The following is a 12,736-nucleotide window of genomic DNA, read 5'->3' on the forward strand; positions in this document are numbered from 1 at the left end:
CACCCCTCTCCCCCCTGAAAGGTGCCAATTGTGACACCGGAGGGGGGGTTCCGATCAGCGGAAGTTCCACTTTAGGGTGGAACCCCACTTTAAGTACCGTAGTTTGTTGCCATTCCACGAGTGTGCACAATTTTAAAGCATTACATGTTGGCTATCTATTTACTCAGCGCAACATCATCTTTCACATTGTACAACAAAATTGGGCTAACTTTTTTACTGTTTTTTAATTTTATTTATTTAAGTAATTCTTCCAAAATTTGCTGCGCAAATGGTGACAAAATATTGCAATGATCGCCATTTTATTCTCTAGGGTCTATGTTAAAAAAAAAAAATATACAGTGGGGCAAAAAAATATTTAGTCAGCCACCGGTTGTGCAAGTTCTCCCACTTAAAAAGATGAAAAGCCTGTAATTGTCATCATAGGTATACCTCAACTAGAGCTGCACGATTCTGGCCAAAATGAGAATCACGTTTTTTGCTTAGAACAAAAGATTGCGATTCTCTAAAGATTCTTGCGACGTAAAATTTTTCACATTATACAAAAAAAAGGGCTAACATTACTGGTTAGTGTTTTTTTTTCTTTTTCTTTTTTTTTTTTTTGAAAGATCGCTGCGTAAATACAGTGTGACATAAAATATTGCAACAACCACCATTTTATTCTCTAGGGTGTCTACTAAAAAATTATGTTTGGGGGTTCTAAGTAATTTTCTAGCAAAAAATAAATAAATTTTAACTTGAAACCAACAAAGAAAAAGGTTTAGGCCGGGTTCACACCGCTGCGATGCGGGAACGCCACGAATCCGCGGCGTTTTCCCGCATCACATTACTCCCGTCGGCAGTTCACACTGCCCTATGCGGACGGCTGGGAGTGTCAATGATATGTTAATGACACCCCCAGATCCGTCCGCATATCGCAGTGCGATCTGCCGACTCGCACAGGAATCGAGTCGCATGGTGTGAACCCCCATGCGATCCGATTCTGTTGCGGACCAAAAAAAGGGTCCCGTGCGAGTTTGCTGCGGGAGCGATGCGAATTCAGCCGTACTATCTGTATGGCTGAACTCGCATCGCTACGGAGATCGGATGTGATTTGCACTGCAGTGCGGGTGCGAATCACATCCGGATCTCCCCCCGCAGCAGTGTGAACCCAGCCTTAGCGTTTAACAATGTACTTTGGCAGAATGGCACGTACAGGGAAATGGGTGTACAGGTACGTCCCTTTGAATTTGCTGCCGTGCCATCGCATACGCGCAGGTTGGGACCCCCGTGAGTCCGACTGTGGGTCCTGTGGACTCAGTCGCCGTGGGGACACCCACGATCGTCTCACGGGGAGGAAGAAGGGGGGGGAGTTGCCAATGTAAACAGCATCTCCCTGTTCTGCCTAGCAACAAGTGATGCTGATCTCTGCTCCCTGTGATTGGAGCAGAGATCAGTGATCTGTAAAACACACAGCCATGCCCCCACAGTTAGAAACACGTCCCTAGGACACACTTAACCCCTATACTGCCACCTCCTGGTTAACCCCTTCACTGCTAGTATTGCACAGTAATCGGTGCGTTTTCTATAGCACTGATTGCTGTTTAAATGACAATGAGCCCAAAAATGAGTCAAAAGTGTCCGATGGGTCCGCCATAATGTTGCAGTCACAATAAAAAAATTGCTGATCACCGCCATTACTAGTAAAAAAAAAAAAAATGTATAAAAAATGCCATAATGGCAGTAATGCTTATTTTGATTTTTAAATTTTTTTTTACCAGAAATATGTATCAGAATACGTATCGGCCTAAACTGAGGGGGAAATTTTTTTTTTATATATTTTTTGGTGATATTTATTATAGCAAAAAGTAAAAAATTCATGCGTTTTTTCTTTTTCAAAATTGTTGCTCTTTTTTTTGTTTATAGCGCAAAAAATAAAAACCGCAGAGATGATCAAATACCACCAAAAGAAAGCTCTATTTGTGGGGGGGAAAAAGAGGACATCAATTTAGTTTGGGAGCCACGTTGCATGACCGCGAAATTGTCAGTTAAAGTGACGCAGGGCCGAATCGCAAAAAGTGCTCTGGTCTTAAGCCAGCAAAATGGTGGTTAAAGAGGAGTTTCCCCAAAAAAAAAAAATAAAAAAAACTTAACTTGATTTTAATAATCGGACACTTACCTGTCCCAGGGTCCAGCGATATAGGGGAACTCAATGTGATGCCGGCATTGCAACTGTGGGCACCCGGCTGTGGCTTCACAGCCGGGCACCCACTGCGCATGCGCGAGGAGTGCCGTGCAGTCATCTGGGACCTGCCATGTGTCCCAGATGACTGATGGGAGTAAGGGGGCGGAGCTGAGCCCTTCCTGCACCGAGCGGAAGCGATGTCAGGAGCCTAGGCCCTGAAGGAGGCAGACTACGAGGGAGCCCCTAGCAACAGGCATTTGGAGGGGAGTTAAAAAAAAAAAAATTTCCCACATATTTTTTTTTTGGTGTGTGGAACACCACTTTAAGTGGTTACAATTTTTTCCCTTGCACACAAAGTCTATTGCATTGACAAATTGTTACAATGTTTATATTTAAGTTCAATTGATAAATAATTTTTTGATTCTTGGCAGACTGCCCAGTTTTTTCTTTCTTTTTTGATGGCTGTGCTGTCAGAAGAGCAGAGAATTCTAATAAATATTGCGATAACGATTCTTGGCGATTAATTGTGCGGCTCTAACCTCAACTATTAGAGACAAAATGTGGAAACAAATCCAGACAATCGCATTGCCTGGTTTTTGAAAGAATTTATTTGCAAATGTGGAAAATAAGTATTTTGTCAATATCAAAAGTTCATACTTTGTTATATATCCTTTGTTGGCAATGACAGAGGTCCAACCTTTTTTTGTAAATCTTTACAAAGTTGTCACACACTGCTGCTGGTATGTTGGCCCATTCCTCCATGCAGATCTCCTCTAGAGCAATGATGTTTTGGGGCTGTCGCTGGGCAACACAGACTTTGAACGCCCTCCAAAGGTTTTCTATGGGGTTGAGATCTGGAGACTGGCTAGGCCACTCAAAGACCTTGAAATGCTTCTTAGGAAGCCACTCCTTCGTTCCCTGGGCGGTGTGTTTGGGATCATTGTCATGCTGAAAGACCCAGCCACGTTTCATCTTCAATGCCCTTGCTGATGGGAGGAGGTTTGCACTCAAAATCTCACGATACATGGCCCCATTCATTCTTTCATGTACAAGGATCAGTCGTCCTGTTCCCTTTGCAGAGAAACAGCCCCAAATCATGATACTGCTACCCCCATGCTTCACAGTAGGTATGGTGTTCTCTGGTTGCAACTCGGCATTCTCTCTCCTCCAAACACGACGAGTTGTGTTTCTACCAAACAGTTCTACTTTGGTTTCATGTGACAATATGACATTCTCCCAATCCTCTTCTGGATCATCCAAATGCTCTCTAGCAAACCTCAGACGGCCCTGCCATGTACTGGCTTAAGCAAGGGGACACATCTGGCACTGTAGGATCTTAGTTCCTGGCGGCGTAGTGTGTTACTGATGGTAGCCTTTGTTACGTTGGTCCCAGCTCTCTGCAGGTCATTCACTAGGTCCCCCCCCCCGTGTGGTTCTCGGATTTTTGCTCACCGTTCTTGTGATCATTTTGACCCCACGGGGTGAGATCTAACGTGGAGCTCCAGATCAAGGGACATTATCAGTGGTTTTGTAAGTCTTCCATTTTCTAATTATTGCTCCGACAGTTGATCTCTTCACACCAAGCTGCTTGCCTATTGCAGATTCAGTCTTCCCAGCCTGGTGCAGGTCTGCAATTTTGTTTCTGGTGTCCCTCGACAGCTCTTTGGTCTTCACCATAGTGGAGTTTGGAGTGTGACTGTTGTGGACAGCTGTCTTTTATACTGATGACAAGTTCAAACAGGTGGCATTAATACAGGTAATGAGTGGAGGACAGAGGAGCCTCTTAAAGAAGATACAGGTCTGTGAGAGCCAGAAATCTTGCTTGTTTGTAGGTGACCAAATACTTATTTTCCACCATAATTTGTAAATAAATTGTTTCAAAAATCAGGTGATTGCCTGGAATTATTTCCACATTTTGTCTCTCATAGTTGAGGTATACCTATGATGACCATAATGCGCCTCTCGTCTTTTTAAGTCATATATATATATATATATATATATATATATATATATATATATATATATATATATATATATATATATATATATATATATATATATATATATATATATGAGAGAGAGAGAATTTTTTTTTTTCAAAAGACTGTTTGAGGGGGTGAGATATCATGGGTCCAGACCGATGTAGTCTATCTTTTGAGATGGGGAAAGGGACTATGGAAACACATTACCCAGTTCCTTTCTGCAGCCTCAAGTGCACTGCACATTGAATGAACAGGAGACAGTTTCCTGCTCATTTATAAGCTGAAGCATAGTAAACTGTTTACTATTCTTGTTATAAATTAATACAGTGCGTGATCGGTCCTCAAAAGAAGGGGGCTGGTTAATTTATGTTGCTCACCATATGAAAATCTCATGTTTCTTTTGACCATGTAACCTGTTTAACCTTGTACAGCCTTGTATACAGGTCAGTTATTATTTTTCACGGGTAATTTTGTATGAGTCTTAAATATAAAGTAGTTATAAAGGCTGAACTTTTTTTTTTTTACCTTTAATGCATTCTTTGATAGTGCAGCCCCCCCGCCCACTCTTATACTCCAGCCCAATCTCGATCTGATGATGTGTAAGTGACTTGCTTTGGTGGTGAACAGCCAGAAGTGCAGACGGAGGACCCGAGAAGAGTAGTACAGGGGCTGCACTGTTCAAAATCATTGTACAGAGCAGGTAAGTATTACATGTTTAAAAAAAATAAAGTTTACAATCACTGTAAGGTGGAAACTTAAACCCTTTTACATGCTGTATTTCTATTTTATTTCTGTATTGAAGAGTTTTAATTATAGTCTCTGTTTGTATAGGAAGTCTGCCAAATCCCGAAGCCGCAGTCCTATCTACTCAAGAAAATCCTCCTCGTCTCGTAGTAAAAAACAAAAGTCTCAGTCCCAAAGTCGCCATTCCAGTATTTCACCTGCCCGCTTGCCATTGAACTCCAGCTTGGGTGCTGAACTGAGCCGAAAGAAAAAAGAGCGGGCACTAGCTGCTGCGGCAGCTGGTAGAGACTCTAAAGGAGGTCAAGTGATAAAAAAAGAGATTGGAGATGGAAGAGGGCTCCCAACAATGGATGCCAAAAAGGCAAACAAAAATCTTAAGCTGGACAAGTGTGTGTCTGATACAGAACTGTCAGTGGTAACAAATGTAGATGCAAAGGTATTATCTAGTTCCGTCAAGTCTGAGGAGAATGAGAAGAAGCTACTTTTACCAGTGAAGGATGTGAAACAATCAGGAGTTAAGGATGGTAGAGCTGCTTTTGTCAAAGAGGAGATCTTGACACCAATGGAGGAAGTGACAGACAAAGAGAAGGACAAAGATATACCACCTCCTTTGCCTCCTGTGCAGTCTCCTCAGCCACCTTTACCTGCTTCCTCTCCACCTCCCCAAACTCCTCCGCTTCCTCCTCTTCCTCCTTCACCAGCTGTACTTGTACAACCTCCACCTCCTCTGCCACCTACTCCTACTTTGTCAACCTTTTCTATTTCTATCACCGTGGCTGCCTCAGTAACATCCTCCACCCATACACGTTCTTCAACATTATCCACTCAGGCAAATACACAGCCTCCAGCTATCTCTTCTACTAAGCCAGTTTCAACTGTTAATCTTGCTATCCCACATATGAAAACTTCAACACTTCCTAATTTACCCCTGCCACCTTTACTGCCCGGAGAGGATCATATGGAGAGGTGAGTACCTGTTTTTTGTACTGTTGCTTTGAATGGGTAGAGATTGTATGTCAGCTCTGTAGTGCTCCTAGTTGTTAAGTCTCCTTCAGGGCAGTTTGCAGGTTAGGATTTTTGATATGCTTTTATATTAGGAAATGCAAATTTGCTCAGCATCCTTTGCAATCATTTGATCACAAGCTGATTTTCCAAACCTGCATGAAGTTGAACTAGATTGAAATTGGAGGACTACTACTATAGGCATGTATTATGAGGAAGCATAACAAATGCCTGAGCAGAAAATATGGTTTATGCAAAATCTTTGTATGGTGTACATTATTATGAGAAGTAGTAAATGTGAGTAAGGGAGCATAAATGTAAAAATCTATCAAATTATTTAATACACGTTAAAGAGGTTTTTTTTCTCATTAGATCTCCTTTAGTTGGCAAGTTTTAGATGTCTTGGTTGCCTGGCTCATGAAAACCTTTTTGGCCCTCTATTCAGAAATGAAAAAAATAAATAAAATCTTTTGCCTTTAGTCATACTTTTCAATAAAGTGCTGTCTTTGCTCTGTTAGGGATATTCACTCTCTCCGTTTACTGAAAGTGAAAAACAGTAACAGTAAATCTGTACCTATTACTAGTGTCCTCATTGATGACCAGGGATTCCTTTACCTTGTAGGAATTTTCCATCGCTTCTTTTTTGGGGGGTTGGAGCCTTCCTTTTTACAAAAGTCAAAATGGAAAAGAGAGTTTTGCATTTAGTTCTACTTTAATATAGCAGCATTTCACTAACGGAACATGTACATCCATTGAACAGTTATTTTATATGATGTTAATTGTCATTAGTTATGTGGAGTATGTGGTTTTACAATGCTTTCGGGTGTTATTTTTTTTTTTTTTGTAAGACGTTTGAAAAGTTGAGAATATTACATTAGGACTCGTTTTTACTTGTTAAACCGATTGTATACCCATTTTTTTCTACTTTGATCTACAGGTAAGCCTCTACTAAAGTCTTACCTGCAGGTAAAAAGAATATCTCCCAAACCTGTACGGTTTAGGAGCTATTCCCCTTGCATGCAGCCTCTGACTTCAGCGGCACATGCACTCTGAGTTTCCCAGCTGAAAGGTCCGGCAGAGGCCAGACCTTTGGATCGTTGGTGCGGTGCTTTCCTCTCGACAGCCGATTTAAATTTTTTATACGACAAAAGCTGGATGTGCAGCCTATAAAATCTTTGTCGGACATAAACACAACGTGCGATTTTTCATTTTAATCAGTACAGTTTTCATCCAAAAAAAAGTCGTAAGAGCAAGACTACGCATGCTCAGAAACGAAAGAATACATACATACAAAACTATTCAACACATTACGTCACTTCTGAAGTTTGAATTCTGTTGTATGAAAATTTTCATATGGTGAGTAACTTCTTCACTTTCAACATGACTAGAATGCAACAAAAAAATGGATGGATTTTTGTCTGAAAATCTGACCCCTTGTACGATGCTTTACTCATAGCAAAGGCAACAGAGGGTGTTTACTTGCCATAGTCATTGTGCCCATGGCAAACATTTTTTGCTCATGTAGCACTGGGCAGACCAGCCATTCAAGCATCTAGCAGGGGGCATTCCGCCAGTGTTCTTCATTTGTATGCAATACATGGTTGCAGTTTGTTAGTTGCTACACTTAGTGTTAAAAACATGCAGTCAGGAGGCGTCCTATTGCCTCTGAAAAGCCTTCTCAATGCGGATAACTTTTTTCAGAGGCATGACAATTTAGACCAGGGGTGTCCAAACTTTTTTCAAAGAGGCCCAGATTTGATAAAGTGAACATGGGTGAGGGTCGACCATTTTGCCTGACATTCTTTGAACCGTTAAAATTCGGTCGTCCGAGCACTCATACACTGCCCAACAAGAATTCTCTTGCCTTTGTTTTGCTCGTTCCCGACACACAGACCAATGCTCTGCTCTTTAGGGGTACCGTTAATTCTTAATGGTACCCCACACATTGGAAACGTGGGGTGCTTTTGGTGCAGTGCAATAAAAAAAAAGAAAATAAAAAAAAGCTCTGGGGCTTCTTTCCCTGCATTTTTGTGGGTAGGGAAGCCCATTGACATGCATGGTCTGCCCTACATGCAGCCATGCAGATGTGAACCAAGGGCTTGTTGGAGGGGCAGTAAAACCACATGGTTAAGCTGTTTTTACCACCCCCAACTTCTCCCCCTTTAGCTGCAGAGGGAGCAGCTGGGGGTGTACCCAGGGTGAATGGGCCTGCACTGCAACTACCCCGCAACTGTGTGGATTGCACAGTTGTGGTATATTGATGCTGCATTTACGGGCTTAAAACAGGTGGTGAGGAGGCAGCATAATGCCTCTTTACCACCTTTCAAATGCCTCTGAAAATCGTTCTGTGTATGGATTGCTTTTCAGAGGTGCAGCAGTCCTAGCTGCTATCACACACGCAAGCCCCACAAAGGCAGTTCTGATGGTACAAGAATGGAGGGGGGTGTCTGAATTAAAAGTAACACGCACATACAGACGCGCGCGCGCGCATACACACACATGCGCGCACGCGCACATAGACAGACGCACATTTTTTTTGTTTAGAATCAATAACAAGTGGGACACAATTGTGAAGTGGAACGAAATCTATTGGATAATTTAAACTTTTTTAGCAAATAAGAAACTGAAAAGTGGTACGTGCAAAATTATTCGGCCCCTTTGCTTTCAGTGCAGCAAACTCACTCCAGAAGTTCAGCGAGGATCTCTGAATGATCCAATGTTGTCCTAAATGACTGATGGTTATAAATAGAATCCACCTGTGTAGTTTCTGTATAAATGCACCTGTCTCAGGGTTCTGTTGAAAGCGCAGAGAGCATCATGAAGACCAAGGAACAGGCAGGTCCGTAATACTGTTGTGGAGAAGTTTAAAGCCGGATTTGGATACAAAAAGATTTCCAAAGCTTTAAACATCCCACTGCTCCACTGTGCAAGCGATCATTTTGAAATGGCAGGAGTATCAGACCACTGCAAATCTACCAAGACCTGGCCATCCCTCTAAACTTTCAGCTCAGACAAGAAGACTTATCAGAGATGCAGCCAAGAGGCCCATGATCACTCTGGATGAACTGCAGAGAACTACAGCTGAGGTGGGAGAGTCTGTCCATAGGACAACAATCAGTCGTACGCTGCACAAATCTGGCCTTTATGGAAGAGTGGCAAGAAAGCCATTTCTCAAAGATATCCATAAACAGTCTCGTCTAAAGTTTGCCACAAGCCACCTGGGAGACACACCAAACATGTGGAAGAAGGTGCTCTGGTCAGCTGAAACCAAATCGAACTTTTTGCCCACAATGCAAAACGATATGTTTGTCGTAAAAGCAACACAGCTCATCACCCTCAACACACCATCCCCACTGTCAAACATGGTGGTGGCAGCATCATGGTTTGGGCCTGCTTTTCTTCAGCAGGGACAGGGAAGATGGTTAAAATTGAGGGGAAGATGGATGCAGCCAAATACAGGACCATTCTGGATGAAAACCTGTTGGAGTCTGCAAAAGACCTGAAACTGGGACGGAGATTTATCTTCCAAACATACAGCAAAATCTACAAAGGAATAGTTCACAAACAAACGTATCCAGGTGTTAGAATGGCCAAGTCAAAGTCCAGACCTGAATCCAATCGAGAATCTGTGGAGAGAGCTGAAAACTGCTGTTCACACATATGCTGCTGTTCGCACATATATGGACACGCGTGCGCGCACATATACGGACACACGTGTGCGCGCGCGCACATATACGGACACACGTCTGCGCGCACATATACGGACACACGTGTGCGCGCGCGCGCACATATACGGACACACGTGTGTGCGCGCGCGCGCACATATACGGACACACGTGTGCGCGCGCGCGCACATATACGGACACACGTGTGCGCGCGCGCGCACATATACGGACACACGTGTGCGCGCGCGCGCACATATACGGACACACGTGTGCGCGCGCGCGCACATATACGGACACACGTGTGTGCGCGCGCGCACATATACGGACACACGTGTGCGCGCGCGCGCACATATACGGACACACGTGTGCGCGCGCGCGCACATATACGGACACACGTGTGCGCGCGCGCGCACATATACGGACACACGTGTGCGCGCGCGCGCACATATACGGACACACGTGTGCGCGCGCGCGCACATATACGGACACACGTGTGCGCGCGCGCGCACATATACGGACACACGTGCGCGCGCGCGCACATATACGGACACACGTGCGCGCGCGCGCGCACATACGGACACACGCGCGCGCGCGCACATACGGACACACGCGCGCGCGCGCGCGCACATACGGACGCACGTGCGCACATACGGACACACATGCGCGCGCACATACGGACACACATGCGCGCGCACATACGGACACACATGCGCGCGCACATACGGACACACATGCGCGCGCGCGCACATACGGACACACATGCGCGCGCGCGCACATACGGACACACATGCGCGCGCGCGCACATACGGACACACATGCGCGCGCGCGCACATACGGACACACATGCGCGCGCGCGCACATACGGACACACATGCGCGCGCGCGCACATACGGACACACATGCGCGCGCGCGCACATACGGACACACATGCGCGCGCGCGCACATACGGACACACATGCGCGCGCGCGCGCACATACGGACACACATGCGCGCGCGCACATACGGACACACATGCGCGCGCGCGCGCACATACGGACACACATGCGCGCGCGCGCGCACAAACGGACACACATGCGCGCGCGCGCGCACAAACGGACACACATTTTGTGCGCGCGCGCATGTGTGTCCGTTTGTGTGTCCGTTTGTGCGCGCGCATGTGTGTCCGTTTGTGCGCGCGCACAAACGGACACACAAACGGACACACATGCGCGCGCGCGCACAAACGGACACACATGCGCGCGCGCGCACAAACGGACACACATGCGCGCACAAACGGACACACATGCGCGCGCGTGCACAAACGGACACACATGCGCGCGCGCGCACAAACGGACACACATGCGCGCGCGCGCACAAACGGACACACATGCGCGCGCGCGCACAAACGGACACACATGCGCGCGCGCGCACAAACGGACACACATGCGCGCGCGCGCACAAACGGACACACATGCGCGCGCGCTGAAGAAAGGGTTAAATGTGGCTGTGTAGTGCCATAGCCGAAGAGCTGCCCATTAATTTCAATGGGCAGGGGCGGTGGAGTAATGGTGTATACACCGCTCATCCACCGCCCCAAAGATGCTGCTTGCAGGACTTTTTTCAGGTGCTTTTTTTTTTGCACCTGTTTTGATCGTTGCATTTGCAGTGTTTGCACATTCATCTTTATGGACTGTTGAACTCCATAATCACTTAACTTGATGACTCGGAGCACTGGCACTTTACACTTTTATATTTTGCGTTGCCCTTTGAAATTTTTGCAGTGTTTGCACATTTATCTATATGGACTGCACAGATAATTAATTTCTGCTCAATATATTGATTGTGAAGTTTTTATATAGTTTGCAGCGTTTGCACGGATATGTTTTGGCACTCTGCACTTTTTTCCTTATTGCTGGCTTATCACAAATTATGCACTGCACATGGTAATAATTTGTATGATATTCTTCCATGTCTTTGTTTTTATTATTATTCGATATAATCTCGTTTGATTATATATATCTGATATTCACACTCACTGTTCATGTTGCATTGAAGGAGTGTTTGGTAGTACAACTTCACATTTTATCTTAAATTGTTTTCACTGATTCCTTTTCCCTTTTTAGTCTTTTCACTCTGGGCATTTTTCCTTTCTCTACCTTTTTTCTTCCCTCCTTTATCTTTTCCCCTCTATATTGCGCAGCACTATCACATATAGATATTAACAGCAGCTTTCTACTCCCTGTATCTAATTGGCTGGCGCAGAGATATTTTATTTGCTACATTGCTTTGGCCTTTGGCCTTGCTGAGATCACCCCCCCCCCCCGGGATCTAGAGGTACCACCTCCAGTGCTAGAAGTTTAACTGCCAGGGGCTTTAACCTATGGTAAAGACCAATGTGACGGCCAATGGTGGTCTTTTATAGAGATGGCTTCTTGAAAGACCAGAGTTTTTCTGACATGTTTCTGGAGAATATGGTGGGCTGTTAGTAAGTGCCAGTGTTTGGATAAAACATCATGTAGCTGGCCATGATGGGACAAAAATCTGTTAATCACCTTAATAGTAGAGTTCGACCGATATGGGTTTTTCCCTGGCCAATGCCAATATTTAGAAATCGTGGAGGCCGATGGCCGATCTATAATGCCAATTTTTTTGGGCCGATATGTTAGGCCGATTTTTAAATAATGTCCCCCCCCCCCCCCTTCATCTCATAAAATCTAACAGACACCTTTCACACGGGCATTTTTCAGGTGCTTTTGGGCTAAAAATAGCACCTGTAAAGTTCCTGCAAAACGGCTCCCCTGCAGTCTGTGTGAAAGCTAGAGTGCTTTCACACTGAGGTGATGCGCTGGCAGGATGTTAAAAAACGTCCTCCAAGCAGCACATTAGGAGTGTTGTATATACCGCTCCTCCACCACTCCAGCCCATTGAAATGAATGGGCATCACTGCTGAAGTGCATGCAATGTGATTTGGCAGCGGAACTTCACGGGCGTATTTAACCTCTTCCTCGGCCGCTAGCTGGGTTATAAGTCCCCTGCTAGCAGCCGAATAGTGCCGCTAAAATGACGGTGAAGCACCGACGGTAAAGCAACTAGCAGCGTTTTACCGTCAACGCCTGCCTGCTCCAGTGTGAAAGCAGCCTTAAGTAATAAGTGATACAGCAAATTTCTTACATTTAAACATTTATTAACCGATTCCCGACCAG

General features: G+C 45.0%; 1 protein-coding gene across 4 annotated transcripts in view; it reads left to right on the plus strand.

Annotated features, from left to right (window-relative positions):
* CDK12 (cyclin dependent kinase 12) overlaps positions 1–12,736 on the plus strand; it is a 369,527-nt gene that overhangs the window by 14,283 nt on the left and 342,508 nt on the right. For all 4 annotated transcript variants that reach the window (XM_077459478.1, XM_077459482.1, XM_077459479.1 and 1 more), the window contains exon 2: positions 4,975–5,853. In XM_077459478.1, the coding sequence (XP_077315604.1) occupies positions 4,975–5,853 (879 nt within the window). The remainder of the gene's footprint in view (positions 1–4,974; positions 5,854–12,736) is intronic.

The sequence above is a fragment of the Lithobates pipiens genome, unplaced genomic scaffold (genome assembly GCF_037356315.1).
Source record: "Lithobates pipiens isolate NorthernLeopardFrog02 unplaced genomic scaffold, aLitPip1_a1.2 Scaffold_28, whole genome shotgun sequence".
Classification (NCBI taxonomy): Eukaryota; Metazoa; Chordata; class Amphibia; order Anura; family Ranidae; genus Lithobates; species Lithobates pipiens.